Source organism: Coregonus lavaretus (genome assembly GCF_964263955.1).
Source record: "Coregonus lavaretus genome assembly, chromosome: 3".
NCBI lineage: Eukaryota > Metazoa > Chordata > Actinopteri > Salmoniformes > Salmonidae > Coregonus > Coregonus lavaretus.
In genome coordinates, this window is record NC_139990.1 from 30,874,971 (window position 1) to 30,899,706 (window position 24,736).

The following is a 24,736-nucleotide window of genomic DNA, read 5'->3' on the forward strand; positions in this document are numbered from 1 at the left end:
TGGCCCACACTCCAAAGTAATAAGGTTGACATAGTCGTTTATCAAAGTAATCAGACCAGATATATTTATATATTTAATTTGGACTATATTTCACCGCTTCACTTAAGTAAAACGTATAAACTTCTACTACAAAAATACTTTCAAAGAGCTGAAGCATGTCACAAATGTTTTCTTCATGGACATTTACCATCTACTTCACCCTATTTGTCAGATCTGTCTGATACCCCTCATTTAATGTCATTTAGATAGGCTACCCCTCAAATAAAATAAAAAGTTAATTAGCCTGCTTGGGCCTACATCATGTGGATGAATACCACGTGAATGAGTTTTATAGCTGATCGGGATGACTAGAAAAATGTATAATTCCGTTTTTGGAGGGATGATGATGGTGAGTCGTGCATTTTGGGGTATTCTGTAGCTGTGTTCTTGGTTATGATGATGTGTAATAAGATTGGATTGTTATATCCGGGGGTTGGTCGAGTGAGTCAGGAGAGGGAGTGTCTGCACTGTGATTTCCCAACATAACGAAAACGTTAAAGAGCCACGGTGCTTCTATCGCATCAGAAAGGAAACTACAGCAGTGCTCTTCATACAACTGCGGTGAATTATGCTTGGGTTCTTGGGCAGAGAGGGACGCTCAAATCACCAGCGAAACATGGATATTACATATTTCATGCTTTTGATTTAGGTCATTAGACATACATTGCTGTGTTTACCACAATGTTCTAGCAGAAAATCTTCCTGCTCGACTCCTTCTGTCCCGTCGTCAGTATGGAGAAGAAGCTCTGCAGTCCGCTTCCTGGGACAAATAAAACGAACTCTGATTCACTGCCTTCGGACAAGGGGTATTCGGTGAGAAAGATCGGACGAGTTGGTTCTCATAGCCCCGGCTCGGCTTCACTTGGGAGCGGCGCCGATGGAGGAGTGAGTCGGGGAGGTTTATTAGGAAACAGTATGAATTTTCAGCAAGCCTGTAAGCGTCAGTTAGAAGGAGTGTTGAGCAAATACACAAACTTAATTCAAGGATGGCAGAACAGGTAAGCATAACTTTCAATCATGAGGTTCTTACCCACTGTGCAAAAACGAGTTCAATCAACGTTGTTTCCATGTTATTTCAACAACAAAAAAATCAATGTGATTACATTAAATCGACGTTGAAAACTAAGGGAATGTCGTTTTTTTTTACCCAACTTTTAACCTAAATCCAATGACATCGTGATATTTTTTTGTCGAATTCACGTTAGTTGACAACTCATGCAAATGTAAATCAAAACAAGATGTAGAGCTGACGTCTGCGCCCAGTGGGTAGTGTCGTAAAGCGTGTTCCTTGGTGCATGCTGTTAGTTCTCTCTCTCCTCCTTGCACTACAAAGGTCAGTAGTGTGTGGTTTGATAACGTGTCACTAGTGTGTGGATTGATAACGTGTCACAACTGCTTTAAAGACTACAGGTTGCAGCCCAGTTAGCCTACTTAAGTGAGCAGAAGGAAGTACTATTTGGATCCCAGCCATAGCCTAGAAAATGGAAACAATGTAATTTTGACAACTACAGAGCCTGTGCATATTTGGATAACAATAAAGTTGCTCATGCATGATTTAGCATTTGTAGGCCTTCCCTTGTTACAGCATCTGTGTGCGTCATCGACATCTCTAATGCACAGATACTGGGGCAGGCCTTCCCTACAACCTAGCCTATTTATTTAACCTGGTCTCAGAGAATGTTGTATTATTCTGTACGTAAACCCGAGAAGCTCCATTTTAGTATGATATGTAAGGTTTGATATGGTTATATAAGACGGTTACTTCCAAGGTAACACAAACGTCTGGCCCACATCTCCAGCCCGAGTCAGAAATGAATGACGGTACAGACTAGGCCCGAGTCATTCGGGCCAGATCTGGCAGCCTGAACTGTGCCAAAGCTGCCATTTTAGGGCCAGAATCCACTATGATGTTATTCTATCTGCAGTGTTGACGCGACTGTGTTAACCATAGTTGGCTAGCTAGGAAGCAAGGGATAAGAACATTACCAGCCTGCATAGCAATCAAACAAATAGAATGAACAACGAGGCCGCTTCTCTAGCAATCTAACCGATAGAACTAACAACCAGTTTTAGTGGAAGGATGAAATGGTATGAATTTATTTATCAAAATTAAAATCTCAATGAAAACATTAAATTTTTACCAGTAAAATGTGTGCTTGTTTTCTTTGGCAACCGTGGTATAACTGAGATAAACGCCTCCGCTCTGTACATTATCTGGAACTAATAAACACGGGTAGTACCAAGTCGTCCATTATTTCCAGATAATGTACAAGGTGTCAGTGTTTATTCCTTGTATGTATGTATGTATGTATGTATGTAAATGTACAGTTGAAGTCGGAAGTTTACATACACTTAGGTAGGAGTAATTAAAACTAGTTTTTCAACCACTCCACAAATTTCTTGTTAACAAACTATAGTTTTGGCAAGTCGGTTAGGACATCTACTTTGTGCATGACACAAGTAATTTTTCCAACAATTGTTTACAGACATTATTATTTCACTTATAATTCACTGTATCACAATTCCAGTGGGTCAGAAGTTTACATACACTAAGTTGACTGTGCCTTTAAACAGCTTGGAAAATTCCTGAAAATGATGTCATGGAAGCTTCTGATAGGCTAATTGACATAATTTGAGTCAATTGGAGGTGTACCTGTGGATGTATTTCAAGGCCTACCTTCAAACTCAGTGCCTCTTTGCTTGACATCATGGGAAAATCAAAAGAAATCAGACAAGACCTCAGAAAAACAATTGTAGACTTCCACAAGTATGGTTCATCCTTGGGAACAATTTCCAAACGCCTGAAGGTACCACGTTCATCTGTACAAACAATAGTACGCAAGTATAAACACCATGGGACCACGCAGCCGTCATACCGCTCAGGGAGGAGACGCGTTCTGTCTCCTAGAGATGAATGTACTTTGGTGCGACAAGTGCAAATCAATCCCAGAACAACAGCAAAGGACCTTGTGAAGATGCTGGAGAAAACAGGTACAAAAGTATCTATATCCACAGTAAAAAGAGTCCTATATCGACATAACCTGAAAGGCCGCTCAGCAAGGAAGAAGCCACTGCTCTAAAACCGCCATAAAAAAGCCAGACTACAGTTTGCAACTGCACATATATCGTACTTTTTGGAGAAATGTCCTCTGGTCTGATGAAACAAAAATAGAACTGTTTGGCCATAATGACCATCGTTATGTTTGGAGGAAAAGGGGGGTAGCTTGCAAGCTGAAGAACACCATCCCAACTGTGAAGCACGGGGGTGGCAGCAGCATGCTGTGGGGGTGCTTTGCTGCAGGAGGGACTGGTGCACTTCACAAAATAGATGGCATCATGAGGAAGGAAAATTATGTGGATATATTGAAGCAACATCTCAAGACATCAGTCAGGAAGTAAAAGCTTGGTCGCAAATGGGTCTTCCAAATGGACAATGACCCCAAGCATACTTCCAAAGTTGTGGCAAGATGGCTTAAGGACAACAAAGTCAAGGTATTGGAGTGGCCATCACAAAGCCCTGACCTCAATCCTATAGAATATTTGTGGGCAGAACTGAAAAAGCGTGTGCGAGCAAGGAGGCCTACAAACCTGACTCAGTTACACCAGCTCTGTCAGGAGGAATAGGCCAAAATTCACCCAACTTATTGTGGGAAGCTTGTGGAAGGCTACCTGAAACGTTTGACCCAAGTTAAACAATTTAAAGACAATGCTACCAAATACTAATTGAGTGTATGTGAACTTCTGACCCACTGGGAATGTGATGAAAGAAATAAAGGCTGAAATAAATCATTCTCTCTACTATTATTCTGACATTTCACATTCTTAAAATAAAGTGCTGATCCTAACTGACCTAAAACAGGGAATGTTTACTAGGATTAAATGTCAGGAATTATGAAAAACTGAATTTATATATATTTGGCTAAGGTGTATGTAAACTTCCGACTTCAACTGTAGGTCCCTCTGGGTCTATCCGCCCTTTCCTTGCTGTGTTTGGTCCTCTCCTTTCTGCCTCCGTCTCTGTCTGCTGCAAGCTGCAGCCACCTTATGACGAACTTCTCCGTCTCTCCATCTGTAGCCTTGGACGTGAAAGAGTTTCTCCTGACGGCACCTTTTGAATAACAGAGAAAAAGAGCTAAAGAAGTAGTTACAACAATTAGTCCGATTTTGACTCCAAACAAAAATCATAGGAATCACAATCCAGACCTCAAATGGGAAGCACATCAACACAGTAACCACAGATGTTTTCAATTTCAACACTGAGTCAAACAGATCAAAATATATAAATATGTGCCTGTTGTAGCGCCACCGTGTAGTCAATCTGAATGTCCTTGCATATGTTGAGTCTTGACAGGGTTTGGAACGTGTACCAAGAGTGGTTACAATACAAATATCTGTGTCTGATTTATATGCATTTATGTGCCAGACCACGCCCACATTAATGTTTATTGGTCAGTTGTTTGACATACTAGTCTGGAAAATATTGCGTTGAAAGACCTTGGTCCATAGATACCATATATCAAGTTTCATCCAGATCGGCCCTGTGGTTCCGGAAGATATGTTATTTTAAGTGTTTTTCAATCATTCAAAATGGCGGACAATCCATGGCAGACCTTGTGGGTCCTTGAGGCAAATTTGTTCTTTGTGAGAAGAGGGACCTATGCACAGAATTTCAGGACTTTAGGTCAGGAACGGGCAATTGGTGGCCCGTGGGATTTGGTTATGCGTAAGGTAAGGGTTAAGGTTAGGGTTATGGTTTAGGGTAGGGATATCCCAAGGAACCCAGATAGCACTAACCATAAACATATAGGAGCTATGGATGCAAGGACTGGCCATCCATTGTATACAAATTATAGTTTTAACCATGTTTTGAGGCTATACAGTGTTTTGTTTTCAGTTAATCAGGACCATGTTTGGTTCTGATGGGGAAGAACAGTTGACCTAAGCTAAACAAGCATTTATAACAATTTCTTCAAGAATCAATGGGTATACAGTGCCTAGTGAAAGTCTACACACCCTTGAACAGTTTTCACATTTGAGATTGACTCCTTTACTGTCCAGCCACACCAGCTCAGACTCTGGGTGCCAGCCTTCAGATTCACATTTTGAGTATTTGGGGCACGGTGGTGGAAGGTGGATTTAGTCCATCAGAGAGGCAGAGGGTGGAGAGACCGAGTCTGCTAGTAGGGAGACAAACAAGAAGACATGTTGTAGAGCACATCACTTTACATGGGGTTCAAGTGAGGAATGGGGTCAGCTGGAAACACTCATCATTCAACCTATAGAATGTTGTTTTACATTATACTTATAGTTATTATTAGTGGAAAGTTAAAATGTATTGTAAACCAGAATGGATGGACTGTAATTGTTGTTCAACAAATACTATTTTATTATGAGTGATAACTGTTGTGTCACATGTTTCTGGCTGTGAACAGTCTGAGTATTTGGTTCATGGTGGTGGGAGGTGGAGACAGTCTGTCAGAGAGACTGAGGGTGGAGAGACAGTCTGCGGGCAGGAAGACAAACAAGAAGACATGTATTGTCGAGCACATTGCTTTACATGGGGTTAAAGTGAGGAATAGGATCAGCTGGAAACGCTAATCATCCAACATATAGAATGTTGTTTTACATTATACTTATAGTTTTTCATTTTTTATAGATTTTATTTTCAATGAAAGAAGACAGCAGCTGAATGACCCATTGGCTGTATAGGGTCAACCATGAATAGTTTTGCAAAACTTTATTGTTTTGTGGTCAACCACTAGCTAGATCCAAATAATTCGGTTAGCTAACGTTACACAGAACCACCGGGACCATATAAAATTTTTTATTTTGTATTTGTTACTGTAATTCAGCGTTTAGCTGCCATAGTACACATGAAACGAAATAAACCATCATCATCATTACTGAATCTTGGAGCGCTCTTTGCCATCTCCGCTTGAGACCAGTTGGGGTTGCACGAGTCCTTTGTGACTCACTAGGCATAGCTAGCTAGGGTAGCTAACTGTGACTGTTAGCTAGCTAACTATGTTAACCGGGTGCTTTCTTGCCTAGTCTTAGCTAGACTACCGATGTTTTAAAAACAAAAACACTAGCTAGCTCAATTAGCTACCTAATATCACATAGGCTAGACCATAAATGTATTGACTTAGCTAGCAACCTCTGCTCTAACAGTTAGCTAAGATAGCTAGATAGCTAACATTAACGTTAGCAGATGTTAACAGAGAAACTTTGACAACATCCATGACCAGTCCAGAAATGAAGCTAGCTACAATGTCACAAACTAATTAGTGACTGCGACGAAATACACTACTACAAATACAATACTTACAATTACCTATTTTGAACTATTTGGTATCTTCTCCGGCTGGCCTCATCTGTTAACCAATTGACTGACTCTCACAACGACCGTTGGAAAGTCAGGCACCGAGGCACGCTCGAGCTGCAAGGCAGATGGCTCAAACAGCAGACGCCACCGCTGCTGGATCGTGTGTTTTTGGTTCCTTTAGAGGTAATGCTAGCTCCCTATCAAGGATACTTCAGCAAGCATTGATGTTGGCAATTGTATGCTGCTATTTGGAATGCTTTTCCAACAGTCTTGAAGGAGTTCCCACATATGCTGAGCAGTTGTTGGCTGGCTGCTTTTCCCTTCACTCTGCCGTCTGACTCATCCTAAACCATCTCAATTGGGTTGAGGTCGGGGGATTGTGGAGGCCAGGTCATCTGATGCAGCACTCCATTGCTCTCCTTCTTGGTAAAATAGCCCTTACACAGCCTGGAGGTGTGTTGGGTCATTGGCCTGTTGAAAAACAAATGATAGTCCCACTAAGCCCAAACCAGATGGGATGGCATATCGCTGCAGAATGTGGTGGTAGCCATGCTGGTTAAGTGTGCCTTGAACACGTGTATGTGACAAATACAATTTGATTTGATTTGAATTCTAAATAAATCACAGACAGTGTCACCAGCAAAGCACCCCCACACCATAACACCTCCTCCTCCATGCTTTACGGTGGGAAATACATATGCGGAGATAATCCGTTCACCCACACCGCGTCTCACAAAGACACGGCGGTTGGAACCAAAAATCTCAAATTTGGACTCCAGACCAAAGGACAAATTTCCACTGGTCTAATGTCCATTGCGCGTGTTTCTTGGCCCAAGCAGGTCTCTTCTTCTTATTGGTGTCCTTTAGTAGTGGTTTCTTTGCAGCAATTCGACCATGAAGGCCTGATTCACACAGTCCCCTCTGAACAGTTGATGTTGAGATGTGTCTGTGACTTGAACTCTGTGAAGCATTTATTTGGGCTGCAATTTCTGAGGCTGGTAACTCTAATGAACTTATCCTCTGCAGCAGAGGTAACTCTGGGTCTTCCATTCCTGTGGCCGTCCTCATGAGAGCCAGTTTCATCATAGCGCTTGATGGTTTTTGCGACTGCACTTGAAGAAACGTTCTTGAAATTTCCCGGATTGACTGTCCTTCATGTTTTAAATAAATGATGGACTGTCATTTCTCTTTGCCTATTTGAGCTGTTCTTGCCATAATATGGACTTGGTCTTTTATGAAATAGGGCTATCTGCTGTATACCCCCCCCCCCCTACCTTATCACAACACAACTGATTGTCTCAAATGCATTAAGAAGGAAAGAAATTCCACAAATGAACTTTTAAGAAGGCACACCTGTTAATTGAAATACATTCCAGGTGACTACCTCATGAAGCTGGTTGAGAGAATGCCAAGAGTGTGCAAAGCTGTCATCAAGGCAAAGGGTGGCTATTTGAAGAATCTCAAATATAAAATATATTTTGATTTGTTTAACACTTTTTTTTTTCTTCTACTAAATGATTCCAAATGTGTTATTTAATAGTTTTGATGTCTTCACTATTATTCTACAATGTAAAAATAAAGAAAAACCCTTGAATGAGTAGGTGTGTCCAAACTTTTGACTGGTAGTGTATGTGTATATACGTTTGGCTAATTTGTAACATTGTACATTTAGCAAATTAGTAACATATTGTATGTTTTGCAAATTTGTTACATATCATCCAAAATTGGTGATGGAGATTCACAAATTAATACCTACCATACGAAACGTAACATCTAAATGTAGTGTCACAGATTTATGTACAGAATAATACGAAATTATCTGAGACCAGGTTGATTTATTTCCCCTGGGCTCAGTGGCTTATTTGTAAACCACTGAACAACCACTGAACACTTGTCAGAATTGTGAAATCCTGTAATCCTGCATGTGAAAGTTTAGAAAGTGACTGATCATGAGGAAACCACAGTGACTTCAACTGCATGTATGGCAGGTTGTTTTGTATGGGCTCCTCAAACTGAGGTTATTTCTTCTGGACAGAGAATTTAAGGACAGAGAAAAAGTTGATGGTGAAGTGCCTAGTTGGCCACTTGAATACACTTCTAGATAAAAAGAGAAAAACAGAAGTTGTTCTGTTGAATGACAGTGCCTTTTAAACAGGAACGGTTGAGACATACATCAAGAAAACAAATGGCCAGTATGATGACAAACGTGACTGTATCTATAGGGCTGCAGAGATGAGCTAAGGGACAGCAGTGTGCTAGAGCATATATCCACTGTACTGTATACAGTGCTGCATGAGGGCGATGCGCGCAAGTTGGTGGCAGAACAAGGGGGAGTTCTTTATAGAACGCCAGCAAAAAAAGCCTCTATTTATTTATGTTGCTTATGACTGCATTTCACACTACTTTTGGATTATAATTTGATTTTAAGGCTTGTATGAATGTCCTGCTTAATATAATGTCTGTGTCATCATCGCAAATCAACTGCATTATACTTAAACACTTCAACTCCAACCAGTAAAATGGCTCTTTGGCTAGCTTTTGCTACAGCCTATATCAATGAGCGTTAGCATTCTAGCTAACAACTGCTGTATCCAAAATAGCTATTTTGCAAAGATCACAACCAAATATAATGATAATAATAATAATAATATGCCATTTAGCAGACGCTTTTATCCAAAGCGATTTACAGTCATGCGTGCATAATCTTAGTGACTGTTCAAGCAAGAATAAAAAATAACCCATAAAAGTGAGTTTGTTTAGAAGTAATACAAATGTAAATCTAGGCTATGTTGAATGGGCGCAGATGGCGATGGATTTCTTACTGCCGCCCAGAGTCGCGCTCATCTGTGCGTGACATCAGTGTGTCGTGTACTGGAAAGGGGTCCATGTTCAGGGCAAGAGGCCAAAGAGAATGGGTGGCTGGTGGAGGAGAGGAGAGCAGAGCAGCAGGTGAGGTGGCCTGTATCTCAAATGGCATCCTATTCCCTATGTAGTGCACTACTTTTGACCAGGGCTAGGATAGCTACTCCTCCAGGGGATGGCTGCTCCTCCAAGCCTCCTGTCCCCAGCCCACCTGTACCAGCCTAGCTGAGCAGCACCTACCCAGTGACGCTTATGTACCAGACTCCCAGCCCTGGGCTCATACACTGGCACAGTGCAGTGTATGATGACTGCCAGGTACCTGGGCTGGCACGTGGTGTGTTTTAGAATAAGGTGAAGGTGAGTGCTTATTGATTCATAATGGTTATTGATTCAAAACCAAAGGTGTTGTTCGAAGGAGATGTGACCTTTCTCACCACAACCTGAGTGAGACGCATACAGTGGGGAAAAAAAGTATTTAGTCAGCCACCAATTGTGCAAGTTCTCCCACTTAAAAAGATGAGAGAGGCCTGTAATTTTAATCATAGGTACACGTCAACTATGACAGACAAATTGAGCATTTTTTTTCCAGAAAATCACATTGTAGGATTTTTAATGAATTTATTTGCAAATGATGGTGGAAAATAAGTATTTGGTCACCTACAAACAATCAACATTTCTGGCTCTCACAGACCTGTAACTTCTTCTTTAAGAGGCTCCTCTGTCCTCCACTCGTTACCTGTATTAATGGCACCTGTTTGAACTTGTTATCAGTATAAAAGACACCTGTCCACAACCTCAAACAGTCACACTCCAAACTCCACTATGGCCAAGACCAAAGAGCTGTCAAAGGACACCAGAAACAAAATTGTAGACCTGCACCAGCCTGGGAAGACTGAATCTGCAATGGATAAGCAGCTTGGTTTGAAGAAATCAACTGTGGGAGCAATTATTAGGAAATGGAAGACATACAAGACCACTGATAATCTCCCTCGATCTGGGGCTCCACGCAAGATCTCACCCCGTGGGGTCAAAATGATCACAAGAACGGTGAGCAAAAATCCCAGAACCACACGGGGGGGCCTAGTGAATGACCTGCAGAGAGCTGGGACCAAAGTAACAAAGCCTACCATCAGTAACACACTACGCCGCCAGGGACTCAAATCCTGCAGTGCAAGACGTGTCCCCCTGCTTAAGCCAGTACATGTACAGGCCCGTCTGAAGTTTGCTAGAGTGCATTTGGATGATCCAGAAGAGGATTGGGAGAATGTCATATGGTCAGATGAAACCAAAATATAACTTTTTGGTAAAAACTCAACTCGTCGTGTTTGGAGGACAAAGAATGCTGAGTTGCATCCAAAGAACACCATACCTACTGTGAAGCATGGGGGTGGAAACATCATGCTTTGGGGCTGTTTTTCTGCAAAGGGACCAGGACGACTGATCTGTGTAAAGGAAAGAATGAATGGGGCCATGTATCGTGATATTTTGAGTGAAAACCTCCTTCTATCAGCAAGGGCATTGAAGATGAAACGTGGCTGGGTCTTTCAGCATGACAATGATCCCAAACACACCGCCCGGGCAACGAAGGAGTGGCTTCGTAAGAAGCATTTCATGGTCCTGGAGTGGCCTAGCCAGTCTCCAGATCTCAACCCCATAGAAAATCTTTGGAGGGAGTTGAAAGTCTGTGTTGCCCAGCGACAGCCCCAAAACATCACTGCTCTAGAGGAGATCTGCATGGAGGAATGGGCCAAAATACCAGCAACAGTGTGTGAAAACCTTGTGAAGACTTACAGAAAACATTTGACCTGTGTCATTGCCAACAATGGGTATATAACAAAGTATTGAGAAACTTTTGTTATTGACCAAATATTTATTTTCCACCATAATTTGCAAATAAATTCATTAAAAATCCTACAATGTGATTTTCTGGATTTTTTTTTCTCATTTTGTCTGTCATAGTTGACATGTACCTATGATGAAAATTACAGGCCTCTCTCATCTTTTTAAGTGGGAGAACTTGCACAATTGTTGGCTGACTAAATACTTTTTTTCCCCACTGTATATGAATGCATATACGCACACAATTTCTACCTCTTTCAAAAGGTTAGCTTGTAGTATACTTCAAGAAGATGTATAGTTGGCAAATATGTCTGTGTTAAACTCCACAAGGAGTTGGATTTCGAGATTGTTCTTCCACAAGAACAAAATACTTCTGTATTTCTAAATTACTTTTTAGGTGTATTGGAGGCAAATTGGTTATTTGGAATTCATGGTAACTGTCCCATATTCAATTTAAAAAGTGATTAAGGGGCTTCCCGAGTGGCGCAGCGGTCTAAGGCACTGCATTGCAGTGCTAGAGGCATTACTACAGACCCGGGTTTATTCCTGGGCTGTGCCACAACTGGCCGTGGCCGGGAGTCCCATAGGACGGCGCACGTCCGGGTTAGGGGAGTGTTTGGCGGGGGGGCGGGTGTTAAGGAGCGCGGTTAGGTGGAGGAGCTGGCGGGTGTTAAGGAGCGCGGTTAGGCGGAGGACGTATTACGTGCACGGTCATGTTTCGTAGGATGCATGACTCCACCTTCGCCTCTCCCGATCCCGTTGGGGAGTTGCAGCGATGAGACAAGATCGTAATTGAAATTGGAAGAAAAAAAGGAAGACATTAAGGCACAAGTTGAAATTCGTTTTGGTTCATTGATCTGGGTTGATGCCATGGCCGAGGGCCCATGTAAATGTGTAGATAGAAACAAGACAGGTAAGCTACACTGAGCACCGGCTGAAGTTAATATGAAATCCCCTTCCAAATCTCAAATTCACATTTTTGTTATTTAGCAGATGCTCTTATCCAGAGCGAATTACAGTAGTAAGTGCATACATTTATTTGGTACTGGTCCCCCGTGGGAATCGAACCCACAACCGTGGCGTTGCAAGCACCATGCTCTACCAACTGAGCCACACAGGACCATTCACTGTATCATCTTGTTTTCTTCAGTCAAAGGAAGATAATGCTAGCCTATTGAACCTACCTGAATCATAGCAGTAGTGTACCTACCTGGCTGCTACTTGGAAATAATAAGAGCAACCAAGTTGAAAGCTTTTCCTGGGGTTATTGTACTATTATGTTAAGGTGTGTGCCACTTTTCAATGCTTTTCTGCCAGTATAGCCCACTTATTCTTGACATTTGATGTGTCGTAATGGACCAAGTAAAGCCTACTGTAACGGTACATGTAACACTGTCTATAGGCTTGAAAAGCCAGCAATGTATTTTCCCTTCACCACAGCTCTCATGGCCTTGAAAATTGCAGTTCTAAGACGGTTGGACATAGTTTGTGTGACATTTGGATTCACGTACAGGACTTTCAGTCGAGACTGATTTTCATCTAGAGGCCAAGGATGAGACATTCTCACAAAACATTTGGGAAGCTGAAAAATGAATGTCAGAAAGTATGCCATTGCCAGAAAATGTCCTTTGACATGTTTTCCACCAGCAATTTGTATTTTGCCATGCACAACAGATGTGATGGTTTGGAAAAGCCTCCCATGCCTAAGTGTTCATAAATGGCAAGGAATGTCAGTGGGAGAGTGTGTTGGTGTAATTACTAGGTCTGTCAATCACATCCCTGTGTCTAAGAGCATAAACGTTGTAGGCTATGTACAGTTGAAGTTGGAAGTTTACATACACCAGCCAAATACATTTAAACTCAGTTTTTCACAATTCCTGACATTTAATCCTAGTAAAAAATCCCTGTTTTAGGTCAGTTAGGATCACCACTTTATTTTAAGAATGTGAAATGTCAGAACAATAGTAGAGTGATTTATTTCAGCTTTTATTTATTTCATCACATTCCCATTTGGTCAGAAGTTTACATACACTCAATTAGTATTTGGTAGCATTGCCTTTAAATTGTTTAACTTGGGTCAAATGTTTCGGGTAGCCTTCCACAAGCTTCCCACAATAAGTTGGGTGAATTTTGGCCCATTCCTCCTGACAGAGCTGGTGTAACTGAGTCAGGTTTGTAGGCCTCCTTGCTCGCACACACTTTTTAAGTTCTTTCCACAAATGTTCTATAGGATTGAGGTCAGGGCTTTGTGATGGCCACTCCAATACCTTGACTTTGTTGTCCTTAAGCCATTTTGGCACAACTTTGGAAGTATGCTTGGGGTCATTGTCCATTTGGAAGACCCATTTGCGACCAAGCTTTAACTTCCTGACTGATGTCTTGAGATATTGCTTCAATATACCCAAACATAACGATGGTCATTATGGGCAAACAGTTCTATTTTTGTTTCATCAGACCAGAGGACATTTCTCCAAAAAGTACAATCTTTGTCCCCATGTGCAGTTGCAAACCGTAGTCTGGCTTTTTTATGGCGGATTTGGAGCAGTGGCTTCTTCCTTGTTGAGCGGCCTTTCAGGTTATGTCGATATAGGACTCGTTTTACTGTGGATATAGATACTTTTCTACCTGTTTCCTCCAGCATCTTCACAAGGTCCTTTGCTGTTGTTCTGGGATTGATTTGCACTTTTCGCACCAAAGTACGTTCATCTCTAGGAGACCGAACGCGTGGTACCTTCAGGCATTTGGAAATTGCTCCCAAGGATGAACCAGACTTGTGGAGGTCTACAATATTTTTTCTGAGGTCTTGTCTGATTTCTTTTGATTTTCCCATGATGTCAAGCAAAGAGGCACTGGGTTTGAAGGTAGGCCTTGAAATACATCCACAGGTACACCTCCAATTGACTCAAATGATGTCAATTAGCCTATCAGAAGCTTCTAAAGCCACAACATCATTTTCTGGAATTTACCAAGCTGTTTAAAGGCACAATCAACTTAATGTATGTAAACTTCTGACCCACTGGAATTTTGATAGAGTGAAATATAAATGTCTGTAAACAATTGTTGGAAAAATTGCTTGTGTCATGCACAAAGTAGAAGTCCTAACCGACTTGCCAAAGCAATAGTTTGTTAACAAGAAATGTGTGGAGTGGTTGAAAAACAAGTTTTAATGACTCCAACCTAAGTGTATGTAAACTTCTGACTTCAACTGTATGTACCTGGCTATGCTGTGTGCTTGTGAGCATGTCTGAGAGTGGGTCTGTGCCAAGTTTGCACTGTGTGTGGGTGATCATGTCAATGTCAGTTGCTGTATTGTAGGTGTGTGAATGTGCACATGTATTGTACTGAATGCTTAGTTTTCATGTTTGTCTCACACATGCACATATTTGGGTATCTATCTATGTCCTCCAGTTGTGCACCACACCATCTCCCTGAGAGAGAGGCTGCATGTGCTTTAAGATGAATGGGTTGCCCCTCTATTACGGCTCCCAAGTCTATCAGGCCACAATGATCAGAGTGCAGCTTTCAGAGAAACTGGGCTGTTATACACACAGACACTGTGAAATTACCTCCCACGTCACATGGGCCTCATTACTTGCAGGATTAATGTGTGTACAGTATCACACGAGGCCTCTGTGCCCAACCTAATGCCTTTTGATGCTAAGACTCCAGGAGGTACCATTGCCAATGTCCGAGCCAGCCAAGATCTTCCTGATGCTGCCATTGTGTCCAATTGGGAAGATGGCTGGTCGTGGCATGTATGGTGCCATCTAAAAAGTTGCAGTTATCAAATGTATACTGTGGGCAGGAAGCTAAGCTGTTGAGTCTGTTGTAGAACTTGGACTTAAGTATCCGCTTTGTAATGTGTGGTAAGCCAAGCTTTTTCAGGGTTACTGTTTTACCTGAACTCAAAATGTTTTCTTCTTTGAACTAGAACGAGTCCTCAGTGTGCCGAAGCTGAAGGCTGGTTTCCATGGGGATGGCACAGACCTGAGGATAAATCATTTAAAAACAATTGGATTAAAAAATGTTTTCCATTGCATATGATGCTGCAATTCACATTTAACTCAGTTCTCATATGCTTCACATTCTTATTTCAAATACAGTGCATTCGGAAGGTATTCAGACCCATTGACCTTTTCCACATTTTTGTTATGTTACAGCCTTATTCTAAAATGGATGAAATCGTTTTCTTCCCCCTCATCAATCTACACACAATACCCCATAATGACAATGCATAAACAGGTTTATAGAAATGTTTGCATTTTATAAAAATTAAAAAAAGATTATATTTACATAAGTATTCAGACCCTTTACTCAGTACTTTGTTGAAGCACCAGCGATTACAGCCTTGAGTCTTCTTGGGTATGATGCTACAAGCTTTGCACAACTGTATTTGGGGAGTTTATCCCATTCTTCTCTGCAGATCCTCGTAAGCTCTGTCAGGTTAGATGGGGAGCGTCGCTGTACAGCTATTTTCACGTCTATCCAGAGATGTTCGATCAGGTTCAAGTCCGGGCTCTGGCTGGGCCACTCAAGGATATTCAGAGGCTTGTCCGAAGCCACTCCTGCGTTGTATTGGCTGTGTGCTTGGGGTTGTTGTGCTGTTGGAAGGTGAACCTTCGTCCCAGTCTGAGGTCCTGAGCGCTCTGGAGCAGGTTTTCATCAAGGATCTCTCTGTACTTTGCTCCGTTCATCTTTCCCTCGATCCTGACTTGTCTCCCAGTCCCCGCCGTTGAAAAACATCCCCACAGCATGATGCTGCCACCACCATGCTTCACCATAGGGATGGTATTGGCCAGGTGATGAGCGGTGCCTGGTTTCCTCCAGACGTGACGCTTGGTATTCAGGCCAAACAGTTCAATCTTGGTTTCATCAGACCAGAGAATCTTGTTCCTCATGGTCTGAGAGTCATTAGGTGCCTTTTGGCAAACTCCAAGCGGGCTGTCGTGACTTTTACTGAGGGGATGGTCACAAGAACATTTCAGATGCTTATTCTGTCAACTTTAACTACACTGGGCTGGCTTTGACATTGGTAACAATGTTACCTGGCGATAGTCACTATAATAGTACTATAGTTGAACCTGTTTTAAAAGTCTTACTCACATACGGAGAGTGTGATCACAAAGTCTTCCAGAACAGCTGGTGCTCTCATGCATGGTTCAGTGCTACTTTCCTCAAAGCGAGCATAGAAGGTATTTAGCTCGTCTGGAAGGCTTGCGTCACAGGACCGCTCGCGGCTGGGTTTCCCTTTGCAATCTGTGATGGTTTACAAGCCCTGCCACACCCGACGAGCGTCAGAGCCGGTGTAGTAGAGAGAACACTGGTCCAGTTGGTGTGCTTCTGCACTTTGTCAAGACTTTCCATTTATTTAACCATGACTTGAGCTTGCAGGTAGTGCTTTTTCACATTGTCTCCTGAGGTATAATGTTTAGAGACACTACATGACTAAAAGTAGACACCTGCTCGGTGTTCGATGGGGTTGAGGTCAGGGCACTGTGCAGGCCAGTCAAGTTCTTCCACACCGATCTCGACAACCATTTATGTATCGACCTCGCTTTGTGCACGGGTGCTTTGTCATGCTGAAACAGGAAAGGGCCTTCCCCAAACTGTTGCCACAAAGTTGGAAGCACAGAATAGTCTAGAATGTAATTGTATGCTGTAACGCTAAGATTTTCCTTAGCCCGAACCATGGAAAAACAGCCCCTGACCATTATTCCTCCTCACAAAGTTTACAGTTGGCACTATGCATTGGGGCAGGTTGCATTTTGCTGGCATCCGCCAAACCCAGATCCGTCCGTCGGATTGCCAGATGGTGAAGCGTAATTCATCACTCCAGAGATCACGTTTCCACTGCTCCAGAGTCCAATGTTGGCAAGCTTTACACCACTCCAGCCGACGCTTGGCATTGTGATCTTAGGCTTGTGTGCGGCTGCTTAGCCATGAAAACCCATTTCATGAAACTCCCAACGAACAGTTATTGCGCTGACGTTGCTTCCAGAGGCAGTTTGGAATTCGGTAGTGAGTGTTGCAACCGAGGACAGATGATTTTTACGCGCTTCAGCACTCGGTGGTCCCTTTCTATGAGCTTGTGTGGCCTACCACTTCGCAGCTGAGCCGTTGTTGCTCCTAGACGTTTCCACTTCACAATAACAGCACTTACAGTTGACCGGGACAGCTCTAGCAGGGCAGACATTTGACGAACTGACTTGTTGGAAAGGTGGCATCCTATTCTACTGTCAGTGTTTGTCTATGGAGATTGCGTGGCTGTGTGCTCAATTTTATACCCCTGTCAGCAACGGGTGTGGCTGAAATAGCCGAATCCACTAATTTGAAGGGGTGTCCACATATTTCTGTGTATATAAAGATGGTGGTAAGATGGTATTATTTGTCTATTTTACCAAATTGTATGAAGATGAGATGTAGGCTCCACTGGGTATTTGGCAACCTGGTAAATAACGCTGTTATAAAGCTGCTATCAGTTATGTTAGGCTATCTACCAGCTGTTGTTTGTGTTAGTTTCCCCTCATGTTGTCCCTCCACCGGTATCGCCATCCATCAGTTTCCTCATGCTGTTTGCTTATTCATGCCAGAGCTCCGGAGGAGTCCCAAAATGTGCTGATGTGCATTTCCCTTTGGCAGAGTCAATGTTAATACCATTAGGAAATGCCTGGCTGTCTGTGTATGTGAAATAATGTGCTACAGTAAGCACCTTTGAGTGTATTATCATGGTGGAGAATAATTTGTTTAATTCTAGTAGTATTCCCTATTGAAAAGCCATTTGGCAGTGCTGGGTGTAGTACCACTGCTCAACACTATGATTGCACCTTGCCTGACGACTCAAACTGAATTCTTCCACTGCTCTATGTTCGCTATATACAATGAGGGAAAAAAGTATTTGATCCCCTGCTGATTTTGTATGTTTGCCCACTGACAAAGAAATGATCAGTCTATAATTTTAATGGTAGGTTTATTTGAACAGTGAGAGACAGAATAACAACAAAAAAATCCAGAAAAACGCATGTCAAAAATGTTATAAATTGATTTGCATTTTAATGAGGGAAATAAGTATTTGACCCCCTCTCAATCAGAAAGATTTCTGGCTCCCAGGTGTCTTTTATACAGGAAACGAGCTGAGATTAGAAGCACACTCTTAAAGGGAGTGCTCCTAATCTCAGTTTGTTACCTATATAAAAGACACCTGTCCACAGAAGCAATCAATCAATCGGATTCCAAACTCTCCACCATGGCCAAGAACAAAGAGCTCTCCAAGGATGTCAGGGACAAGATTGTAGACCTACACAAGGCTGGAATGAGCTACAAGACCATTGCCAAGCAGCTTGGTGAGAAGGTGACAACAGTTGGTGTGATTATTCGCAAATGGAAGAAACACAAAAGAACTGTCAATCTCCCTCTGCCTGGGGCTCCATGCAAGATCTCACCTCGTGGAGTTGCAATGGTCATGAGAATGGTGAGGAATCAGCCCAGAACTACACGGGAGGATCTTGTCAATGATCTCAAGGCAGCTGGGACCATAGTCACCAAGAAAACAATTGGGAACAAACTACGCTTTGAAGGACTGAAATCCTGCAGCGCCCGCAAGGTCCTCCTGCTCAAGAAAGCACATATACAGGCCCGTATGAAGTTTGCCAATGAACATCTGAATGATTCAGAGGAGAACTGGGTGAAAGTGTTGTGGTCAGATGAGACCAAAATGGAGCTCTTTGGCATCAACTCAACTCGCCGTGTTTGGAGGAGGAGGAATGCTGCCTATGACCCCAAGAACACCATCCCCACTGTCAAACATGGAGGTGGAAACATTATGCTTTGGGGGTGTTTTTCTGCTAAGGGGACAGGACAACTTCACCGCATCAAAGGGATGATGGACGGGGCCATGTACCGTCAAATCTTGGGTGAGAACCTCCTTCCCTCAGCCAGGGCATTGAAAATGGGTCGTGGATGGGTATTCCAGCATGACAATGACCCAAAACACACGGCCAAGGCAACAAAGGAGTGGCTCAAGAAGAGGCACATTAAGGTCCTGGAGTGGTTTAGCCAATCTCCAGACCTTAATCCCATAGAAAATCTGTGGAGGGAGCTGAAGATTCGAGTTGCCAAGCGTCAGGCTCGAAACCTTAATGACTTGGAGAAGATCTGCAAAGAGGAGCGGGACAAAATCCCTCCTGAGATGTGTGCAAACCTGGTGGCCAACTACAAGAAACGTCTGACCTCTGTGATTGCCAACAAGGGTTTTGCCACCAAGTACTAAGTCATGTTTTGCAGAGGGGTCAAATACTTATTTCCCTCATTAAAATGCAAATCAATTTATAACATTTTTGACATGCGTTTTTCCTGATTTTGTTGTTGTTATTCTGTCTCTCACTGTTCAAATAAACCTACCATTAAAATTATAGACTGGTCATGTCTTTGTCAGTGGGTAAACGTACAAAATCAGCAGGGGATCAAATACTTTTTTCCCTCACTGTACTTCAGTCTGAGACAGCTATCGTTGAAGTTGTTTGTGGTGACATCAAAATGAGTGGTGTTGTACAAAACAGTCATGCGATTGGATAATCTCTAACCAATCAGAGTGTCAAAGCCAATGACGAATTTTCAAAAAGCTGCTTTACCCACGTGTGTTCTGGCCAACCCATCGGTTTCTGGGACCAATCAGAACGGTGTTTCGTTCTAGAAATCATCGGGGAGAAAACTAACATCCGTGGGCGTAGCGTTTGGCCGGAGCAAGGAGTTTTGGTAGCCAGGCAAGATTGCACCCAACTCGACTTTGGAATAGCTTCGTCCATCCCCATAGAGTGGTGCTATGACTGATAGTCTTGAGTTGGAACTGTTGGAATTCAGGCCCTCAGGAGAATGGAGCTCAATTGAAAAGATATCAGCGTTTCATTGGGTTATCAATCATTGTTCAATACACTACACTACCAGTCAAAAGTTTGGACACACCTACTCATTCAAGGGTTTTTCTTTATTTTTACTATTTTTTACATTGTAGAATAATAGTGAAGACATCAAAACTATGAAATAACACACATGGGGTTTATATTTGAGATTCTTCAAATAGCCACCCTTTGCCTTGATGACAGCTTTGCACGCTCTTGGCATTCTCTCAACCAGCTGCATGAGGTAGTCACCTGGAATGCATTTCAATTAACAGGTGTGCCTTCTTAAAAGTTCATTTGTGGAATTTCTTTCCTTCTTAATGCGTTTGAGCCAATCAGTTGTGTTGTGACAAGATAGGGGTGGTATACAGAAGATAGCCCTATTTGGTAAAAGACCAAGTTCATATTATGGCAAGAACAGTTCAAATAAGCAAAGAGAAACGACAGTCCATCATTACTTTAAGACATGAAGGTCAGTCAATACAGAACATTTCAAGAACTTTGAAAGTTTCTTCAAGTCCAGTCGCAAAAACCTTCAAGCGCTATGATGAAACTGGCTCTCGTGAGGACGGCCACAGGAATGGAAGACCCAGAGTTACCTCTGCTGCAGAGGATAAGTTCATTAGAGTTACCAGCCTCAGAAATTGCAGCCCAAATAAATGCTTTACAGAGTTCAAGTAACAGACACATCTCAACATCAACTGTTCAGAGGGGACTGTGTGAATCAGGCCTTCATGGTCGAAGTGCTGCAAAGAAACCACTACTAAAGGACACCAATAATAAGAAGAGACCTGCTTGGGCCAAGAAACATGAGCAATGGACATTAGACCGGTGGAAATCTGCCCTTTGGTCAGGAGTCCAAATTTGAGATTTTTGCTTCAAACCGCTGTGTCTTTGTGAGACGTGGTGTGGGTGAACGGATGATCTCCGCATGTGTATTTCCCACCGTAAAGCATGGAGGAGGAGGAGGTGTTATGGTGTGGGGGTGCTTTGCTGGTGACACTGTCTGTGATTGTATTTAGAATTCAAGGCACACTTAACCAGCATGGCTACCACAGCATTCTGCAGCGATACGCCATCCCATCTGGTTTGGGCTTAGTGGTACTATAATTTGTTTTTCAACAGGACAATGACCCAACACACCTCCAGGCTGTGTAAGGGCTATTTTACCAAGAAGGAGAGTGATGGAGTGCTGCATCAGATGACCTGGCCTCCACAATCCCCCGACCTCAACCCAATTGAGATGGTTAGGGATGAGTTGGACTGCAGAGTGAAGGAAAAGAAGCCAACAAGTGCTCAGCATATGTGGGAAAAGCATTCCAGGTGAAGCTGGTTGAGAGAATGCCAAGAGTGTGGAAAGCTGTCATGAAGACAAAGGGTGGCTATTTGAAGAATCTCAAATATAGAATATATTGTGATTTGTTTAACACTTTTTTGGATACTACATGATTCCATATGTGTTATTTCATAGTTTTGATGTCTTCACTATTATTCTACAATGTAAAAACCCTAAAGAAAAACCCTTGAATGAGTAGGTGTGTCCAAACTTTTGTCTGGTACTGTAGGTCTTTAGCAGTTCTGTCCAGTGTGGGTACCTTGTGCCTCCTGGTAATTGGTGTCAGCAGTAGGATGCCCTTTTGCGCTATTGGAGTTGGACTGGGAGTCGTGTGAGAGTGATGTCTCGGAAGTATGAAGGTAGTTTTCCATGCTTTGGTACAGTTTCTAGTGTGCTACCTAGCCTTGAATTGTATTTCACCTGGGGACAGTGTGCTGCAGTGTTGTCATGGTATTGTACTGAAACAACTGGCTGTTAGTAATGAGTAAGGTTACACCATCCATCACTTTTAACACCACTAGCATTGTTTTCCACTGGCAGGGCCAGGACTGTATAACCTGGGGTCAATGATAAATCCTGCTCTTTTCTGACTGTGTCAGGGTTGAAAAACTGACCCAGGCACAAAGATCCCCTTTGCGCACATTAATCACATTCTCCTGTAATGGAGCGGGAGATTGTCTGTGTGGGATCAATTTCCAAATGCCACTACACTTTAGGGAAATCCTGAGGGTTGATGGGAAAATGGCTAATGTGAAGGACCCGGCTCTCATTGCCCAAATTTAGAGTCAGATGCACTGCATACATTCACGTTAAGGTAATGCATATTTGTGGACCGTTAAGGTCTTGTAAAGTTGACCATTTTATCACCAGCTTATGTCAGAACAACATTCCCTTTTGGGAAGCTGCATGCAATGTGCACACGAAATGTATTGAACACCAGAGATTCAGTTGAAGCGGTCTTGAGTGTTAATGCAAAGGGACAGATGAAATATTATCATTTATCATGGATACATCTGCTGCTGCAAGATACAAATTGCCCTAATGAAACAACATATTAATAGATGAATATAGGCTGGTATGCTAAAAGAGCCTCTAGAACAAAGCAACAAGCTCCAAGGCCAGATGATGCTAGCTTGGATTCCAGTAAATTGAATTACATTTGCCAAAATGAGATGTACAATTACTTGTGCCTATACAGAAATAAATTAAATTATTTAAAATACTACACCAGAGAGCATGATTTGGCCACAGAGGATCATTAACTTCTTCTTTTTTTTAAAGGAGCTGTGGATTGTTTTAAGCGTGCAATTAGGGAAACGCGTGCAGCAAATAGTCTACCAAATAAATATTTAAAATCTTCTCTCTAGACAAGATGGCGGCATACACATTGTTGGATTGCTTCATGGAGTAAAAATTGTTTTATTTTAATAACAGAGTATTTTTTTAATTCAACGAACCACCTGCAACTGGACACGGACATTTTTAGAAGATACATGTTTGACCGAAATCAAGAACGACGATAGTATCGGCAAGTTAAGTTTGGCCAAATTCTCTTTCCTACGCCAAACAAAGCCAGCAGATCCGACCCTCTTGCTTACAGCTGCAGTAGGGTCGGACAGCAATCCTATGTAGATTAAGACCCCATGGTGCCAGTGCAATATATGGCTCGGAAAACGTGCCTCAATACAGGGATGAGAAATGCATTGTACTCCAAATTGTCCCATTATGGCAACTGTTACTCCTAGAAGATTGAACGACTGCTAGAAAACTGCAGTTTTCGTCCTAATGCTAGCTAGCAGTAGCCACAGCAGCCATTATGGAATGGCACGTCGCGTTGAACAACAAAAGAGTTAATAGGCTGACACTGCCATTCCAAAATGGCTGATGTGGCTTCTGCTACCTAGCATGAGGACGAAAAGGACAGTTTTCAATCTTCTCTGTGTAACAGTTGGGATAATGGGACAATTCGGAGTACATCACATTTCTCATCCCAGGATTGAGGTACGTTTTCCGATCCATATCTCTCGCTGGCTCCGCGGTGTACACAGGAAGGCTGTCTGACCCTAGTGAAGCTGTAAGCAAGCGGGTCGGATCTGTTGGCTACGCCAAAGGGTACCTATCCTTTAACGACTAATGGAGCATCACATTAGCCAGTTACAATCTGCAGCTAAGTTACTGCTAGCTAAAGCTAACAACATGTCTTCATCGAGTAAGGTTAGCCTAGCAAAAATGAACGATTACCCCGCTAACACAAATATAAAAGTACAGTAGGCCTACATTACAACAAACCATGTTTTATTTTTATAAATATCATGCAAATCATTAGGCTACATGTGGTAAAAGCAAATTGCGATTGAAAACGTGGGGATAATTCAGCAGGGAGTTAAAATTAGCTGTTTGATATGAAAGCCCATTCCCGCCACCCAATAAAAAAATAGTGTATTCGGAAAGTATTCAGACCCCTTGACTTTTTCCACATTTTGTTACGTTACAGCCTTATTCTAAAATTGATTAAATTAAAGTTTTTCCTCATCAATCTACACACAATACCCTATAATGACAAAGCAAAAACAGGTTTTTAGAAATGTATTAACAATAAAAAACAGAACTACCTTAAGTATTCAGACTCTTTGCTATGAGACTCAAAATTGAGCTCAGGTGCATCCTGTTTCCATTGATCATCATTGAGATGTTTCTAAACATGATTGGTGTCCACCTGTGGTAAAATCAATTGATTGGACATGATTTGGAAAGCCGCACACACCTCTCTATATAAGATCCCACAGTTGACAGTGCATGTCAGAGAAAAAACCAAGCCATGAGACCGAAGGAATTGTCCGTAGAGCTCAGAGACTGGATTGTGTCGAGGCACAGATCTGGGGAATGGTACCAAAAAATGTCTGCAGCATTGAAGGTCCCCAAGAACACTGTGGCCTCCATCATTCTTAAATGGAAGAAGTTTGGAACCACCAAGACTCTTCCTAGAGCTGGCCACCCGGTCAAACTGAACAATCAGGGGAGAAGGGCCTTTGTCAGGGAGGTGACCAAGAACCCGATGGTCACTCTGACAGAGCTCCAGAGTTCCTCTGTGGAGATGGGAGAAAGTTCCAGAAGGACAACCATCTCTGCAGCACTCCACCAATCGGGCCTTTATGGTAGTGGCCAGACGGAAGCCACTCCTCAGTAAAAGGCACATGACAGCCCGCTTGGAGTTTGCCAAAAGGCACCTAAAGACTCTCAGACCATGAGAAACAAGATTCTCTGGTCTAATGAAACCAAGAACTCTTTGGCCTGAATGCCAAGCGTCACGTCTGGAGGAAACCTGGCACCATCCCTACGGTGAAGCATGGTGGTGGCAGCATCATGCTTTGGGTATGTTTTTCAGCGGCAGGGACTGAGAGACTAGTCAGGATCGAGGGAAAGATGAACAGAGCAAAGTAC

At 42.5% G+C, this 24,736-nt stretch overlaps 1 protein-coding gene across 3 annotated transcripts in view; it reads left to right on the forward strand.

The window, feature by feature from the left end:
• Positions 1 to 548: 548 nt before the first annotated feature.
• LOC311110837 (oxysterol-binding protein-related protein 10-like) overlaps positions 549 to 24,736 on the forward strand; it is a 138,664-nt gene continuing 114,476 nt past the window's right edge. For 2 of the 3 annotated variants that reach the window (XM_084153425.1, XM_084153426.1), the window contains exon 1: positions 549 to 1,037. In XM_084153425.1, coding sequence (XP_084009551.1) covers positions 772 to 1,037 — 266 coding nt within the window. In that variant the 5' untranslated portion in view covers positions 549 to 771. The remainder of the gene's footprint in view (positions 1,038 to 24,736) is intronic. The other variant, XM_084153427.1, reaches the window with a different exon arrangement.